This window comes from Clupea harengus, chromosome 20 (assembly GCF_900700415.2).
Source record: "Clupea harengus chromosome 20, Ch_v2.0.2, whole genome shotgun sequence".
Taxonomy (NCBI): Eukaryota; Metazoa; Chordata; class Actinopteri; order Clupeiformes; family Clupeidae; genus Clupea; species Clupea harengus.
This window is the reverse complement of record NC_045171.1, coordinates 8,784,589-8,803,592: the sequence shown is the minus strand read 5'-3', so window position 1 is coordinate 8,803,592 and position 19,004 is coordinate 8,784,589. Positions and strand designations below refer to the sequence as shown.

The 19,004-nt window shown below is 44.8% G+C and overlaps 1 protein-coding gene across 1 annotated transcript in view; it reads left to right on the top strand.

Annotated features, from left to right (window-relative positions):
* Positions 1 to 19,004, top strand: part of abcb7 (ATP-binding cassette, sub-family B (MDR/TAP), member 7) — a 32,110-nt gene that overhangs the window by 4,357 nt on the left and 8,749 nt on the right. Inside the window, exons 4-10 of the mRNA XM_012830660.3 lie at positions 349 to 468; positions 4,579 to 4,711; positions 7,496 to 7,764; positions 9,821 to 9,909; positions 10,270 to 10,357; positions 13,179 to 13,353; positions 14,857 to 15,014. Of these exons, the coding sequence (XP_012686114.1) occupies positions 349 to 468; positions 4,579 to 4,711; positions 7,496 to 7,764; positions 9,821 to 9,909; positions 10,270 to 10,357; positions 13,179 to 13,353; positions 14,857 to 15,014 (1,032 nt within the window). The remainder of the gene's footprint in view (positions 1 to 348; positions 469 to 4,578; positions 4,712 to 7,495; positions 7,765 to 9,820; positions 9,910 to 10,269; positions 10,358 to 13,178; positions 13,354 to 14,856; positions 15,015 to 19,004) is intronic.

Below are 19,004 nucleotides of genomic sequence, written 5' to 3'. Positions count from 1 at the left end.
TTTTAAATTATACATAGATTAATTAACATCTAGGGCTTAGATGTTGTGATGACAACCTACATGCACACACAAAAAACTAAATACCAAAGAGATCAAGTAGAGACCGCGCAAACTTTCAAAGAGCTAAGGTCAAAACATTGTTCACAAACATGACTAAACATCTTGATAAGCGTTACAGTGTGTTAGAAATAACAGCATATCTCTTGTTTCTACAATTAAAAACAACTAGTATGGCTAACACTTGGAGACAGAACTCATGCGTGTGCTGACACAGAACGCATCTATTGTTTTATGTTGTGGTTGTTGACACAGAACTCATCTATTGTTTTATGTTGTGGTTGTTGACAGCTGAAAGAGGTGAACTCAGCACAGATCCTCTCTGCAATGATGTCGTACGTCTGGCCAAAGGATCGACCGGACCTCCGAGCGAGAGTGGCCATCTCTCTAGGGTTACTCGCCGGAGCCAAGGTAGGACACGCACACACGCACACACGCACACATGCACACACGCACACACGCACACACAGCAGATCTAGCCAGGAAAATTTTTTCATAACATGGGACATTAAGGTGTTAGATATCCCCATTGTTGAGATAACAATACATTCTACTGGTAGGGTTGAGATACATTAAGTCAAGATAACACAAAAGTTGAATTGCTAGTGATCCCATTCTTGGAAATGGTCTGTAATTCTTTAAATGCAGTTGCAGCCAAATTCTTTTTCTGTAGAGGATGCATAATTTGCATGCAATAAGCTACCAAATAAGGACATATTTTGGCATGTATCTAATTTGACAAGATATCGGTGCTTCTTGGGAACCTGAGCAGTGAGAAATACAGAGCATTTGATACTTTATTATGGAGATGTCTTCCCACAGTGATATCTGTTAATTAAATCAGTACACCCTCTATTTCCAAGGCCTGTAGCTGTGTAAGAGTTTAACTTGAGCTTTGAAACGTTCCAGGTATGGTGTCTGTCCCAACTTCCAGTGTTTCCATCCTTTAGAGTCTATTCCCCATCACTCTTACACACACTCACACACACACACACACACACACACACACACACACACCTTGTCTTTAACACTTCTTTTCTAAGTGCCCTCTAGGATCTGTTCACTCTCATACATGGCCCTTCTATATGCCCACTCAAGAATGTTGGCCATTAATTGGTGGAATATTTTTAAACAAATGTATATGTTTCAGCTGTGTTTGCATTATTTGTTCTGAATACACAATGCTTGTCGTCAATTCATTATACTGATGCTACAATATGTATCCTAAACATATCCCCCTATTATATTGTAAAATGGTTTGGTCTTACGGGTAGCCATATGTTACTTCTTCCCCACCCCCTTATTTACAAAATTGAGTCGTCAAAATGTTACAAAATTCACAAATCTGGTTCTCATCAGCAGAAAAAAAAAAGATTACGTTATTTAGGCAAAACAGCGAATGGATATGTTTCTAGAACAAGACAGATGTGCTGAGGCATTGAAATTGGCCTTTTAAATAATTGAGTCCTGGGCCCAGGCCTCTTGCACGCTGTCCTTGCCAATTGCCACTTGCCCTGTATCTCGACTTTAATCTGAAATATAAGAAAGGTGTCCATCATCTCTCTTTTGGAGCCCTTGAAAATGTGCCTCTACTCCCCTGCATGACCTGAAGCCTCACGTTAAGCTCTCGGCCCATGTTGAAGTGCTTCATTGGGCAAGTGAAAGCCACTGTGCTGTTATGTAAACCAGGGTGCTTTGCACAAAGATCCACCTGGGGGCTTGTAGCATATTTAAAAAAAGAACTTCGTCAAACAGATCACTGCCACTTAGGGGTGGGCGATATGGCCAAAATCTTCTATCACAGTATGTGTAATTTTATATCACGGTATGTGTCATTTTATATCACGGTTACGGTATACATCACAGTTTATTATACGGCTCTTCAGAATGTTCAAAAAAGTTCCGTTGATTTGAATGGGCCACCCCAACGTTCGCAGGTCTGTAATTTCTTTATATTCACCGCTGCAAAAAAGTAATGACCGCTGTCATTGACAACGGGTTTTGTGCTTCTAATTCACATCTTTCATATCATTCCGCAAGTAGTCCGGTCATTTAACGTACGGAAAGTCATTGTAACTTGAAGTCAGCAAGTAATGGGTTGCTACGCAGCACCTGAAACTTTAAAGTTCTATTTGCCTGAACTATTTTTTTTCTCACGAAATCACGAAACGGCAACAGAGTCATTAAAGAGGTATTTTGGAGGAATGTCTTCTATCGTTTTGGCAAGTAACCGTCATAATAAGCGGGATAATGTATAGTTCGGCGGTCATTATCTAAAAATAAATCGATAAATAAGAGTTGAAACGGTATTGCCAAATCTTTACCGGTAAACACATTTCTACCGTTGCACGGTATATACTGTCATATTGCCCAACCCTACTGCCACCTTTCTATTATATTTCGGAAGAGTTGGGTTTTTGTGAAAAGCGCTGCAGTGTCGTCCTCCATTATTGTCGAGTTGTTGGTTTGGAGGCCGGCGGGGACCCCGGCGCCCGCTGTTCTTATCTCTGTCTGAGCTTCAGCAGAGGTGGGATCTGCCGGGGGAGATAAAGATTGACAAGTCCTCCCTCCTGAAGCGAGCACAGGCGGCGATAACCTCCCGTCTTTTTCATCCACTAATCCGCACCACCTCTCGGCATGGCATGCCGTTTTACGAGGGGGTGGGGGGGGGGTGGTGTTTGGGGGGTGGGGCGTTGGGCAGAGGGATTGCCCAAGTGTCATTTTTGTTTTCAGTGGTTTGAATGGTTTCAACAGGTTTTTTTGGGCTCAAGTTTTGGTGAACACCTGTTTTGGGAAGAAGCTTGTGTTCGGATATAGTTCTTTTAAGAGGCTAAAAGATAAAATTTCTTAAAAAAAATGTAACGTACAATTTCGGTGAACAATAGTAAATGCCACACACCAAGGCTCTCTTAATTGTTGCGTTAGACCTTCACAGAGCATGCAGGTGCCACTTGGAAACTCAATTGAAAATGTGGCATTGGCAGCTAATTTTCCCCTTGTCATATTTGCCCTTATTGCAGTAATTGGCTGGTCATGAGTCACTTCACTGCAGTGGTTTTCGAGGCTGCATCACAGTTAACTGTAAGTGGTCTGTAGTCTGTAGTCTGGGACTGCTAGTCCATTTTAATGGGAGATGGAAGTCAAGTAATACCACGAGGCGATGTAGATTTCACACACGTCGGAGCATGTTCATTATAAGCCTTCCCTCCTTCCAAAAAAAAGAAGAAAAAAGCTCTTTTTGCAGGAGAGGAAAGGGTTAACCCCTAAAACGCTCTGGTCACTGTGATGTGCCGCCGTCCTTATTGCCTGCGCCGAGCAGCTGTCCCCAAGCTTTTAATTAGCTTTAATAACCATTTCAATTCCATTAGCGGATGCATCAGCCACCTCATTTCCACCATGGCCCCAGTGTGCACACAAAAACAGCCTGCCCTTTAATGCACCAGCACAACACTGTCAGTCACTCAGTCAGTCAGTCGACCCAACTGCCCCACCCCCACTCAATACTGCCTCAGAACGCCACGGCCAGACTGTCTCAGTAACACCCTCTTCCACCCACACACACACACACACACACACACACACACACACCATTATCATCATCATCAAAGCGGACATCGTTGTTGCCCAGCTGCCCTAATGTGCAATGCCATCACATAGACTAGAGTACTCCTTTTCCTGCTGGCTTTTTGCCCCATATGCCCTCCCCCCCCTACTACCAAAAAAACGAAACAAATTATATTGTACAGCCTTGTATCACTGTGTCACTTCCTCCTTTTCAGACACCCTCACAACACCATAGTCAGTAGGGACACTGTTGTTCTGTTGCATAATCGTTTTTGTCTTTTTAATCTGAAAACGGTATGTGAACAGAGCAAAGAGGGGATTTCATGTTTTAAAAGAAGCAGAGTGTCACTTGTAGCAAGAGTCATATTTTCCTTCATATAGAATTTTACATGGTCTCCTATGTAGGCTTACAATATTCTCCCCATACATGCGTTTCACCTGGCTTAGTCTTTGGAAGCAGATGGACTGAATGTCTTCCACAATAGCCTTCACTTCCATGTCATATCAGAGGAGACGCTTTCCATCTCCACACTATCCCTGCTTTACCCAGTCCCCCCCCCCCCCCCCACATAATGCTGAAGTGCTCTTTAATGCCCTGGTCCTAATGCCCCTGCTGAAACCCCTGTTGGCATTCTAACCTTCCACCACCCGAACCCCGCAGACACCATCCTCCACCATCTCTTATCTCAGTGCTCATCTCAGTGCTCTGTCTGGCCCAGGGTTGAAGCAGCCCCCTCAGCTCCGCAGAAAAGCCTAGCCTGCAATCTCACTCCCGACACGCCAAATCCCTGCAGACAGGAAAACCCCCTGCATTAATGACTTGTGTTTTTCCCCTCTCCCCTCTCCGCTCTCCCCTCTTCCCTCTCCCCTCTACCTGATGTTCTTCTCTCTGTCTCTGTCTGTCTGTCCCCCCCCCCCCCCCCCATCTGTCTGTTTCTGTTATTGTACACCCTGCAGATGACGAATGTCATGGTGCCCTTCATGTTTAAGTATGCTGTGGACGGACTGAACCAGATGTCGGGACACATGTTGAACCTGAGCGACGCGCCAAACACGGTGACTACCATGGCAACGGCTGTCTTGATTGGCTGTGAGTTCCCCCCCTCCTCCCGGCAGGTGTTGACTTCCTCTCGGGAAGCACGGCTCATATTATGTAGCAGCTGACCTTTTTACCTTTTTTCTTTTTTTTTTTTTTTTTTCTTTCCTTTTTTTCCCCCCAAATGGATGCATATCACTCTCATTCTCAGCCCCTCTCTCTCTCTCTCTCTCTCTCTCTCTCTCTCTCCTCCCTTCAGGTCGTGATTATTCAGGTCTTGTTCTGGGCATCTGCTCCAGTTGTGCACTCATTTGCTCTGGGTCACCCTTCGTTCATCTGTTGAATGTGCAGTAGCTTTTCACTGGCTGATCCCAATCCTCAGGCCGAACGCGGCGTTGTCACCAGACAGCAGTAGAGTAGGCGGAGGAACACCATTCTGCAGTCTTCGCTGTCGTACTTTTTGTTTTTGTACATTGCATGCATGTGTAGGATTCATACTGACAGGTGTTTCTTCTCGGCTTTCTATCTCTCAGGCAGGCAGGCTGAGAAACTCTTGGCTCTGACTGCAGGCTCTGGACCTTGTTAGTCAAACTTGTGCTGCTCTGTAGCGTTCACACCTGTGTTTTCTTCCCCCCCTCAAAGAAATAAGATGTGAAAAATAACCTTCAAGTAAAAACATGACATGACGTGACGTAGTGAGAGAAGAGACATCAGAGACTAGAACACATTCCAGGTGTTGTTTTTAATACTGACTAAGAAGTCGCCTTGAAGAGAGAACGGGCGTAAATTCCTAAGCAGTGGAGCGAAATTCTGTTCTTCATTTCGCCAATTCAAATCGAGCCATCCTCTTTTCCCTTTAGTGTTCTGCCTGAGCACTCCTACATCTGTGTGTGTGTGTGTGTGTGTGTGTGTGTGTGTGTGTGTGTGTGTGCGCGCGCGCATGTGCTTTCCTACCAACTGTGTGTTTCGTCCTCTGAAAGCCACCCTCCTCATTTTTGCATGTCGACAGACTTCTAAATAACAAGCTGCGGCCATTTTGTGTATCGCTCTTGCATGGAGTCAAAAACTCTAGCTACCGGTGCCGTTAGTGCCCTCAGAGCTGCTGCTGATTTAATGAGCTGCATTAAGGTTCAGGCACTCCGGTGGAGGTGTGTGTGTGTGTGTGTGTGTGTGTGTGTGTGTGTGTGTGTGTGTGTGTGTGTGTGTGTGTGTGTGTGTGTGTGTGTGTGTGTGTGTGTGTGTGTGTGTGTGTGTGTGTGTGTGTGTGTGTGTGTGTGTGTGTGTGTGTGGGGGTGTAGGATACAGTTGAAGTAATTAGAGATTTGCCACGCTCTGGGTTTTAAGCTCTGACACAATTGCATATTAAGCCGCAGAGACTGCAGGACGTCCAGAACAAAGTGACGTTTTGTCGCTGATGTCAGATTTCAGATGCAGACTTGGGGGCAGGCTGTGATTTTCCTGGAAAGATGCAGTAGAGGTTGCAGTTTATGCCTTTCATTTTGAAATATGTTGTTGTGTAGCAGGGAGTTAGCAACGATTTCAGTCTATTATCAGCAGTTATTACCAAGTAATTTTCCTCAACTACCCATTTCGCTCAATGGGAGACCTGTAATACATTGGCAGTGTCCACCAATGGGGCCAGTTACCTGTGGATCGCCATCAGTGATCATTGAGACCAGCCTCTTCCACTCCTTGGCAGGCAGGCGGGGAAGGAAGGTGGGGAAACGATAACAGTGCTCTAGCTGCAGGTCTCTGAGTGTTTTAAGTGGCACAGAAGTCTGGATGGTGGTGAAGGGCAAGTTGTTTACAGCATGCAATTCATTTTGAAAATCTTGTTAGCTCGTTAGCTTGCTGATTTCATACAGAAATCCTATAATGCCTCTTAAAATAACTTGCTCTTGTACTTTCCCTCAGGCCCAGCAGTGGCTCGGTTAACCTTTTGTGCGGAAGTAAGAGTCCTGTGAGTTAATGCTCACAGAGTCCCCGCTACTCCCCTGGGAGCTAATCGACTATTTAATACAGCGGGCTGATTGCAAGTCCAGCGGCCCGGCAGCGGCTTTTCAATTTGCCCACTCTTCCCCCGGACGAGTACTGACGAGTGTGAAGTGTAGCCCATTTGTTCTCATTGTGTTGGAGTGTGTGTGTGTGTGTGTGTGTGAGCCGTGGGGAGACACATTCCAGATGGGAGCGTTTCTGATATTGCCTATGATGGCAGCCAGTGTTGAGGGGGTGCATGGCGTGGCTCTGAATAAGAAGCTGTCAGCGCTTAGGGATTATTACACTCAATGGGGGGCAGTATGCCAGAACTTTCCACAGATGAGTGAGGCATTCGACTATGGGCTGGTTTTTTTGTATGCATAAGTTATGAGGGCTGTTTTCAGGGACTTCAGAGCCTTTAGTTCCTGAGTTCAGAGGGGTTGCAGTCCTTTTCTGACCTTTTAGCCACTTTTTTCAGTCAGTGATGAACTGTACTTTTCCTTAAATTAGCGGAGGTTTTTTTTCTTTTTTTTTCTTTCCTTCTTGGTTAGGCTTTGTCTTTGTGGTCTTCTGCATCAGCTGTTCCTTGTTTTGGTAGTTTTTCTGGTCTGTGTGTGGGGGTGTGCATCCTTGCATTCATACATTGTATTCTTTTGTGTGTGTGTGTGTGTGTGTGTGTGTGTGTGTGTGTGTGTGTCAGTCTAATTGTGAGCGAGCGTGTGTGTGCGTGCATGCGCGTTTGTGTGAGTGTGTGTGTCAGTCTAAATGTGAGCGAGCGTGTGAGTGTGAGTGAGTGTGTGAGAGTGACTGCGCCCTCATCCATACAGGTAATACATGTATACGTGTGTGTTATCTCCTCAGACGGTGTGTCCCGTGCCGGTTCGGCGCTCTTCAACGAGCTGCGGAACGCTGTGTTCGGCAAGGTGGCGCAGAGCTCCATCCGCCGCATCGCCAAGAACGTCTTCCTGCACCTGCACAACCTGGACCTGGGCTTCCACCTGAGCCGCCAGACGGGGGCGCTGTCCAAGGCCATCGACCGCGGCACGCGCGGCATCAGCTTCGTGCTCAGTGCCATCGTCTTCAACCTGGGGCCCACCACCTTCGAGATGGCACTGGTCAGCGCCATCCTGGTAAGACAATTGGCAATGTCTGTCTTATGTTTTTCGCTTCTGTAATGTTTTATTTCTTATTGATGTTCCTTGCTATGTTAAAGGTAGAGTCCGTGATTCTAATCCAATAGCCTTTTTGTTTTAACTTGTTTCTCACAGTCCTCTGTCATCTATAGCTGAGTGTTCTCTGTGTGGGCTCAAATAAACTCTGATGTTGGTACAGTCCTGGTTCTGTAAATGGGAAGCAAACATATTGGCTCAGACCGAGCCATAGACTATTCCAGCCAATCAACACGTTGCATGGAAGAGCAAGGTGTAATTTGATTGGCCATTGAGCTCAAATATCAACAACTTTTCGCCAGAATTGTGTATTGTAACCTCAATGGTATTTACCTTACATTTCAATCAAGAAAGGCATTTATATGCCTGTTTTCAGTAGAAACAATGTTGTTAAAAGTCAAACAGCAAAATTCTTTCAATTAAAATTACAGCCAAAAACAGTCTGATGGTAACTGTGCCATGAAGCAAAGTGTGAACTACTGTTCTGAAAACAAGTAATGCACATTGCAAAAAAAAAAATAGGTAGTTGAATATCGAGTAGTCCAAAACAGACCACCGAATGTTCACACCAAATGGACATAAAACAGACAAACTGTCAGCAGATCCTCAAGGCACCAGTTCTCTGTGCTGGAGCAGTCACCAACAAAAAATGTCAATCATGCTACCCTAATATGAGATGCACCATTTGTGGTATGTGCAGACTAGTCCCAAATTACACACTGTATCGGAGCCATACAAATAAAGCCATAGCCATAAAAAACTGCCCTAGTCTTACCATTGATTAAACATGGACGTTTGTTTTCATCACCCCTGTGTTGACCGAGGCAAGCCGCAGGCCGTGTGGTCTGATAGTCAACACACAGCCGTGCAGTGCTTCACCCACAGAAGAACTCTGCTCATGAAACGTCTACTACTTCTCGGTAGCAGCCAACAGACTGGGAGCGCTTCATATCACCAGGCGCTCGATAACGTATTGGTAATCAATGTGACACCTTGCATTAAGATTGGGTCCGGACCGTAATCCCAACCACAAAGGTAGTTTTTGTAGGCGCAGTGGCATTGTAGTGCAAATATACTGTTCCGCATCGTGGGTCAAAATATTACACTTTATGAACACTGTATAATGCAGTTGTTCTGTAAGGAGGCCTGAATGATGTAATCTGGCCAAATCATTTGTAAACCCCTCTTGTAATGACATTTGTAATTAATGCTGGGCACAGGTGGTCTTCAAGTGAATGAATTTGAGTGGATGAACTTGTTTGTCCGACATAATACACTTCTCTGGCAGAGTGTGTGTGTGTGTGTGTGTGTGTGTGTGTGTGTGTGTGTGTGTGTGTGTGTGTGTGTGTGTGTGGTGTTACCCGGCTCTGCCACTTCCTTTCCCCTTCCTCGCTCCGTCTCGCTCTCCTCCACCAGTGCTGCATGTAATTAACACACCCAAGGCCATTATGTCAGTGCCCCTAACGAGGCTGAACTGCAGCGCTCCAGTGGTGAAAACATTAGCAGGAATTACCCCACCCCGTCCCCCGTCCCCATCCCCCATTTGCAACACTTATTTCAGAAACGGGTGGAAAGATAGGAAAAACGTGGAAGTCAAGCACTCTGGGAATTTATCATTAGAGAGGATTCATTCAAGTTGTTTTTTTTCTTTTTTGTTTCTCCTTTTCTTCTTTTCGGTGGCTCTGGTAAGCCTTTAAAGATGAAATCTGTAAAAGTTTGTTCATATTTGAGCTTAATACCCAATCGAATTACACCCCTGCTTTCCATTGACCTGAAGCAGCGTGTCGATTTTTTTTGGAATTGTTTATGGCTTTGTCCAAGCCATTAAGTTTGTTTCCCGTTTTCAGCGCCAGGACTCTGTACGAACACTTTTTTTCTTTTTTTTACCGTACTCACTGAACTAGAGGACAGCTAGTTTGTTGAATTTGACAAAAACTGTATTAGAATTAGAATCGTGGATTGCACCTTTTAAGATAAGATGTGGTAAAAAGTGCATTTGCCCTCCTCTCTGTTGCAGTATTACACTTGCGGAGGCCAGTTTGCGCTGGTGACACTCGGCACGCTTTCGGCATACTCAGCCTTCACCGTTGCCGTTACACAGTGGAGGTAAAGGCCGTCAACTTCCTTTGGTGTGGGGTTCCTCTTACACACAAGCTGAATAAAAGTAAAATATTTGAATTGTCCACACACAGATACACACAAAGATACACACACACACACACACACACACACACACACACACACACACACACTTATGACCATCAAGTCAAGACATTAGCGCCCACTTTGAAGCACTCGTCATTTATAGTTTTTACCTGAACGCCATATTGGGTCAGTGTGACCCCGAGTGATGTTGTTCTACATACGGGGCCTATAGATTGTGGCCGATTGGTTTTGGAACAGGAAGTGATGTCAGTGTTTTTCAGGGTGTTTATTGACTTCTCTGTCTCACTCTCCCCTCTCCAGGACGCGCTTCAGGATCGAGATGAACAAAGCCGACAACGAGGCTGGTAACGCTGCCATCGACTCACTGCTCAACTACGAGACAGTCAAGGTGAGGGCTCTCTGTCCCCCTCGCACATCTCATCGCAGTGTCGTGCCTACACACACACACACACACACACACACACACACACACACACACACACACACACACACACACACAAACAGACATCACTAATATGTATTCTGTGCTGGTGTCTCCTTTAATTGCCTCTAAAAGGGGGGGGGGGGGGTGTCCCTTTCATCAACTGATGGGTGAGCTGTGGGTAGCGATCTCTCTCGCTCTCTCTTTCTCCTGTGTCTCTCTCTCTCTTTTTCTTTCACTCTCTCCCTCCTCCCGGTCTCCCTCTCTGCCATTCCTTTCCCCCGTTCGTTCTGAGACTGCAGGGCCATAGGACAGGTAATTGAGCCTGAATCAGTGGTTCGCATTAACACTGATTTAACAAAGATGAAGCCATTCCCTCCGTGTCGAGGGGCTCGGAGTCGTCCCATTGTGTGGCCCTCTTGTTCTGGCCCCTTAAGCAGCAGTAATTTGGACGGATGTTTCTCGTCGCCTCACACTCGCCCCCCCCCCCCCCCCCCCCCGCTCTTTCCCTGCGTCTTAGCACTCAACCTATTTTCTGTTTCCGTTGCTCCGTTTGTTTTTTTTAATCCTCCCCCTCTTTTATTTGTTTCTTCAGCCTAGATATGTTCTATATTTGTGTGTGTGTGTGTGTGTGTGTGTGTGTGTGTGTGTGTCATCGGTGTCAGTGCGGCTGAATTTAGTATCACTGTAAGATAGAGTGCATACATAATTAGGTCTCCACCCACTCAAAATCCGTTCCACTTTCATACAAGCTCCCATACAACCTGATTGTTCTGTCTCTCTCTCGCTCACTCTCTCTCTCATCCTTCTTCCCTCCCTCTATCTCCTGTTTCTCTCCCTCCCCCTTTTTTTCTCTCACCCTTTCTCCTGTCATTTCATTCCTCTTGTAGTCAATCCCCATCTCTGTTTCTCTGTAGTTCTTTTCGTCTCCCTCTCAGTTGCTCTCTTGTCTGTTCCCTTGCGCTCTTTCTCTCTCTCTCTCCCTTGCTCGCTCTCTCTCTCTCTCTCTCTCTCTCTCTCTCTCTCTCTCTCTCTCCCTCACTCCCTCTCTCGCTCTCTGTCTTTCTGAATGTTGCTGTGCTCTCTCCTCTCTTTCTCTCTCTCTCTGTTCCCTCTCTCTCTCTGAATGTTCCTGTGCTCTCTCCTCTTTCATCTGATCTTAATCGGTAAATGCGTAATTCCTGCCGCTCATCAGCACCCGTTGGTGACACGGCTCTCCTTCTCCTCGCCGCGGCAACTGCCATCTTCACACACACACACACACACACACACACACACACTTCGTCTTGTGCGCCCATCACGGCTAATTGGCCCACGTTGCCTGATAAGTTTGGTTGTGTCCCATGAATAAAATATGTAGTTGTTGTTTAAGTTACAGTCGGGGGTAGGGATGGCGTGTGTGTGTGTGTGTGCGTGTGCGTGTGCGTGTGGTGTTTGATCCCTGCCACGACAAATAGGGATCCCCCAGCTCAGGGCAGCTAATGAGATGGGATATGTGTAAAGGAACAGCGAGGGTTTAAACAGCACACTGGCTGGTATTATCATAGCACACCGACACACTTCTGCAGTTTCTTCACCTCTTTCTTCCTTTCTCTCTGTCTTTCTTTCTTTCTTTCTTTTTGATGCTGCTGTGTTATCATTTGCGGCAGCGCCGCCCGCCCCCCTCCCCTCTCCCTCTTTCTCTTTCCTTCCTCTGGAGGAGCTGGCAGTGGCAGCCTCTGCAGTGGCCTCGATAAGATGGAGGTTTTTTACCGAAACGCGGCTTCAGCAGATGTTTGTCGAGTGTGGAGAAAATAAGTTAATTTTGCTGTAATTCAACTCTGCTTTTCTGCATTATCTTCCCTTAGCTCTTCTTAAGAGGAGCTGGCTTTTAATGTTATTGGGTGTGTGCTTGAGTGTTTGTGCATGCGTGTGTCTGTCTGTCTGTCTGTCTGTCTGTTAACCTGCATGCATGGCTCCGTGAGTGTATGCGTATATGTGTCCTATGCTATTGATCATCAGCAGTATTAGACTCGTGCCGGTCATCTAGGGGTTAACATAACTGAGCCCCTGTTTGCTCACATGTCACTTAGCCCATTAAATAGCCTGGCAGAGTGCAGTTGTGTTCCAGTACATAATTTAAATGCATTCCAGGAAAACAAAACAGACCTCCCGAGACCTCCAGAGTTCATCCCGAGTAAAAACATAGCTTCCTGTTGAACCCGCTGCCGCTGATTGAGGGGTAGCTTGTTACTTTTCTATACAGGAAGCAGAATATTCCTGTAAGTCACCAATAGAAAATCACTTTAAAGGGTAAATCTTCCCAGTTTGTAATTTTAACAATCATTCAGCATTGGAAGAGCCCTTGTTTTTTTTTTAGGCTATCAGTATCTCCCACTCTCTCTCTCGTGTCTTCATCCATCTCAGACATTGCTTCCTCATCTCAGCAGTGACTTTGTCTCCTCAATCCCAGACACGAGATTGCAGCGAGCTTACTTTACTCTCAGCTTTTGTCCGCTTGGCTTTTCTCTGTTCTCTGGTGCAGCCGAGATGGAAGGGGCCATAATGTGAGCTTTTTTTGATTCCACCCCTGAAAGGTCACCCTAACACTTTACAAAATGAATCACTTCACAACACATGCACACACACACACACACACACCAAAACCAGAAGCTTTCTCGGCCGGAGATGTCTTTTTGCACTTTTGTGTTAGGTCCAAAGTAATCCGTTCCTTCTAGCCTGATTTTAGAGAAGCCTTTCAGTTAATAAAAAAAAAATAACACACTTCCCTCTTTCTCTTTCCCACCAGTACTTCAACAACGAGAAGTACGAGGCGGAGAGGTACGACAGTTACCTGAAGGTGTACGAGTCGTCCTCGCTCAAGACCACGTCCACCCTGGCCATGCTCAACTTCGGACAGAGCGCCATCTTCAGCATGGGCCTCACCGCGGTCATGCTGATGGCCAGCCAGGGCATCATGGCAGGTACGGGGATGCTTTTGGAACACAGATGGCGAGGGACTCGCTGTCTCTCTTAAATCAGCCGTCATTTAAAGCAGCATTAAGGAAGAGGGACATTTTTCACGGAGTGGTCCTTCCCAAACCACAGAACCTCACAGTGCATAGCCTGGGCGTCTAGTGGGAATATCAGGCGTTTTATTTGGTCCTTCACATGACCATATACCATTTAAATGAGTTTGCAGAATATACCAGAACTATGTTGCCTACGTAAACATACCTCAAAGGTGGCACATTGTTGTATACTGTTGCTTTGACAGGAATATATATATTTTTATTTTATTTATTATATGTATTCATTTATCAGATGCTTCTATCCACTGACTTGCAGTACAGTGCAAATATACATTCTTATCAGTGCGTGAGCTCCCTCAGTGTCCAATCCATGACTTTGCCGTACCTGTTAAGCTCTGGGAGCAGAAGGAAGCTTTTTGTCCTATTCAGCACATTGTACTTTCTCGCTCTCCTCGGTGTGCACATTAGAATTCATGACATGAATAGTTGCTGAAAGCACGGCCTTGGTGTTGTCAGCTCCTTGTCTCTCCAGCCGCTTTTTAACATGCCAGCACCACGGACTCTGACCAAACGCGAATCTGTGCTCATACAGTTACATAATGTTTTGAGCATTAATTCTACTACTGAAGAAACTCCGAGGACAGTGCGTTTATAATGAAGAAACTCCGACAACAGTGCGTTTATAATGAACAAACTCAGACGAAAGTGTGTTTATAATGAACAAACTCCGAAAATAGTGCTTCGTAATGAAGAAACTCCGACAACAGTGCGTTTATAATGAAGAAACTCCGACAACAGTGCGTTTATAATGAACAAACAGACGAAAGTGTGTTTATAATGAACAAACTCCGAAAATAGTGCTTTGTAATGAAGAAACTCCGACAACAGTGCGTTTATAATGAAGAAACTCCGACAACAGTGCGTTTATAATGAAGAAACTCCGACAATAGTGCTTTATAATGAAGAAACTCTGACAATAGTGCTTTATAATGAAACTCCGACAACAGTGTGTTTTTAATGAAGAAACTCCGACGAAAGTGCGTTTATAATGAAGAAACTCCGACAACAGTGCGTTTATAATGAAGAAACTCCGACAATAGTGCGTTTATAATGAGCAAGTCCCTGAGGCCCATTGTGTGCTGCAGTTAGCACCTGCTGGATTCTTGCCTTGAGGAGCTGTGTGTATTTCCTTGTTCTTAACGCCATGGTTGTGAGATGGTGATTTATGTTCATGCTTTGTGTTCAGTAGAGACAGAATTATGGCAGTGAAGGTGTTTATCATAGAGCGTTAAAAGCTGTCGCGAGCTGTTGAGCGTGATGGGGGAGAGTAGTCATAAAAGTTACTGGGAATATCGCTTGTAAAGTTGATGTTGTTGAACCCAACACACTCTAGGGATGTCATTGATGTGTGTGTGTGTGTGTGTGTGTGTGTGTGTGTGTGTGTGTGCGGCACAGGGACGATGACTGTGGGAGATCTGGTGATGGTAAACGGCCTGCTCTTCCAGCTGTCTCTCCCCCTGAACTTCCTGGGCACGGTGTACAGGGAGACACGGCAGGCGCTCATCGACATGAATACCCTCTTCACCCTGCTCAGTGTGGACACCAAGATCAAGGTAAGACACGCATGCACACACACACACACGCACACACCATTGGCTTATACATGGAAGGGCGGTTTTGGTGGCTGGATAATAGATTGGAACCGCGGTAATGACCGCATGGATAGCTTGCAATTACATACATACAATAAATATTTTAGGTGCACATACTGAACATTGACAAGAGGCAGTTAATGCTGATTTTTGGAATTGCGTTAATGTGGTCCATGACATTTTTCCACCGTCTGCAAGAAATGAGAATAATGAATTACCGAATTACTTATAACTGATTACTTGTGGCGTAACGGCAATACAGAGGCTGTTGATTTCTCTCCAGGTAAAGTGCTCTTTATGTTTAATTCAATTCAATTTAAATTATAATAGCGGCAATAACAATTTAAATGGTGTCTAGGCGCTTTACAGGGCCCAGAGCCTGAACCCCCTGGAGCAAGCACTAAGGCGACTAAAGCACTAAGGCGACTAAAGCACTAAGGCGACTGCAAGCACTCAGGCGACTGCAAGCACTCAGGCGACTGCAAGCACTCAGGCGACTAAAGCACTAAGGCGACTGCAAGCACTAAGGCGACTAAAGCACTAAGGCGACTGCAAGCACTAAGGCGACTGCAAGCACTAAGGCGACTGCAGGCACTAAGGCGACTGCAAGCACTAAGGCGACTAAAGCTCAATTTTAACAGGGAGAAACCTTGAGCAGAAAGAGTTCAAAGAGGGGAGCCATTTGCTTGGGGCCGGCCTTGTAGAGAGATGGAGATAGAAAAGAGATGGGTGCGGGTTGCAGCACTCATTGTATTGGTTGTAGAACAGTTACAGTGTCCCTATAAGGTTACCATTGTGAGGATAAGCAGAGCAATGAGGCAGAAAACTATGTCAATGATTTATATTACGGGTAAATAAGATGGCATACAGTATGTATTATAAGCAGAGTAGATTTTTCTGCTACATGAATAGTTTGGTGGGAATAGGCAGCTGTAAGCAGAGGGTTTCTGCAGGTAGTAGATCAGGTGGAAAGACTGCAGGAGCATCCCACAGTGGAGATAGTCTAGAGCAGGAGGGGAAGGAAGAGACAAAGTGAGTGGACAGAGTTGCCTTATATGTGTAATTACAGGTTATGTTGATGAGGGACAATGTTATCACAGCCATCAGCATTTGTAGGTAAAGTTGTACTGTATGGATGTGAACAGAGACCGGTTAGAAACAGAATATCAAAGAATTTGTCATACAATGAATAAATAAATGATGACAATGACAATTATTTAAACATCAAATTCATTAAACTATGCATGCCATGTGCTATCCATTATTATGTGTGTGTTATATCTCCTACAAACAAGTTGTTCATATAAATATACTCTGCGTTACTTGCTAAATATTTCTTTGGATTAGAGTACTCATTCAGGCATTTGGTGGTGTAATTACACTGGTTGCCAATAATATAGATGTAGTTATATCTTACCTTTCAGCTGTTTCCATTTCTTCTGCGTAGCAGTTCTTCAGTATGGAAAGACATGGCAGTACATATAATACATGGTATACTTGGCGTTTGCTCAGATTTGCAGTTCCGCCTCCAGCCATTTGCCAGATTGCACTACTCAGTGGGGATGTAATTTCATCCTATAGCTGTCACTGCACTGCATAGCGACACCGGACAAATTACTTGTGAAATCATGAATTATAGTTTTGAGCTCAAATATTCAAACTGGCCAGCAAGGGTAAAAAAAGCACTTGAAATTCTTCAGATCTGTGTGAAAACACTTCCTCTGACAGGGTTTAAATTACGTTTTAAGACCACATCTAAATGTACTTTGGGTTTTGTAAAAAAAAAAACGTGTTAGTCAGATATGAGTCGGAACCGTGAGAACAGCCCACCATTCTGTGGCTATGGCTTCACGCTGCTGGTCTGTCATTCGTTCTCCCCTCACTGTGTTTTAACAAAAGCAAGTTCCATTAAATTCGACTCCGGTTTGACCCCATTGAATTATTCACAGTGTCTTTTCTCTGCCACCCAGCGGGCGGTCACCTGCTTGCGGGCGCGTACAATGGAAATGCACCTTGTGTATTGTTCCCCAGACCACCACATGCTCACTTCCCCGCCTCAACCTCATGAATGTTGTTATTCAATTTTGAAGCGAGAGTGATAGTGGTCCCAACCCGAGGTTAGAACTGGATAGACACATCTTTTGTGTGTGCGTCTGTCTGTGTGTGTGTGTGTGTGTGTGTGTGTTGCAGTGTGTTGAGATGGAGGTGGGGGATGCTGATGAAGCTTATTCTTAATTTGTCTAATTTAGTATGTGGTCAGTAATTACACTGAATTACTGAATGTGGCTGATTGTTCACGGGCCTCGGTAATGGTCTCTATTGTCTTGCTCGGCGAGGCACAGTGGAACATCAAGCCATTACCGGCCAACTCGTTTCAGTTTTTCTTCTTTTTTTCACCCCATTTTTCCATTTGATAATGTAGATGTCAAAATTAGAGGAAACTGCCGTAATGACAGCTGGAGAAATGTCTCTGCTTTGTGTATGCAATTCCAGTATCATTTTTCTTTTTTTTTAAACCAGTTATGGTTCCAAAATTGATTTAGTTGCTTTTGCTATTCATTGATGGGTTTATTTATCCATCTATTTACATATGTATTCATCTATTTACATATGTATTTCTCTATTTACATATTATTTATTTATTATTAAATATATTAAGCCACGAGCATGTCCATATATTCAACAAGTCAAAGCATTACTTTGGGTTATGGTTTATGCTTGCTAGTATAGATAGTGTAGCTGTCCAAGCGTGCAGGCTTCCTCACACCTGGTGATGTCTTTGTTGTTATGTTGTGTGTGTGTGTGTGTGTGTACATATTAGTCTGCAGACAACCATGGTGCAAACGTGGATTACATGTGGGGGGGGAAACCATTACAGTGTTGACAGCCTAATTCATATGAAGTCACATCTGACTCACTAGACAGTAGGAACCAGGAATAAAGACCGAGGGCACATTCTGAGTATTGTCAGTAGTGTTCATTGTTGTCTCGTGGATCTGCTTGTAGACTTGCTCTGCATTCAAACCAGAACCGTTGACGGCGTGTTTTGGGGGCGGCGTGGGCGTCAGAATAAAGTTGAAGTCTGAGCAACTTGATGGTAATGAGCGGAGCCTATGTGGACTTTAGTTCCCACGAAACATTTGTGCCGTTTAGTGTCTACATTAACGAGAATGACAGATCTAGTACGTTGTTTGAGACAACTTCTTCTTCCCTCGGTCTGTATGTGCGATGTAGAAAATCAATAAAACTAACAGGGTGTCCAAAATTGTTGTGGTTACTGCTGAATTATTATTGATTCATGATGAATGATTAAGTTAGCTACAGTAGGCTACACCTTGGAATGCAACGGCTACGTTAGCAAAGTCAAAAATCCTCATTCAAAGTTTAAGCAATCGCAGATTCACAAGTGTATTACTTGACAAAACTCTCCGTAAAATCATATTAAGTTAATTTGTGTATGTGTGATACCGACATTTTTTGAAGGGTTTCTGTAAAAATGTATGGCTGAAAAAAATGTGTATGACTGAACATTCAAGCGGGTGTCTGGAATACCTACTAGCTTCAAAATATTGGCTGCAGGGCAGCCTGGGAGTAGACTTGGTGCTCCCGGTGTGAATGCAGAGTACATTAGTGCTGTTGGTGCTAAATTAGTACAGAATGTAGGGCGCCTATATATTCCAGTAAAACTGAATTGTTTGTGAATGAACACTTTAGTCAGTCCAGGGCGATTTTCAGGTTTAATGTGAGGCAGCAGCAGCAGAGGCAGTGGTTCTGGTCTTGTGAAACCTGTGTGTGTGTCTCTCTCTGTTCTGGACAAAGCCCCTGATGATACCTTCATATTTTGACACAGGGCTCTACAGGGCTTGGTGTCAGCAAAAGAACATGACACCATCTCCTGTGCAAGCGTGGTCTATAATAAAAAAAGTAAAAATAAAATCATCCTCCCTCTCT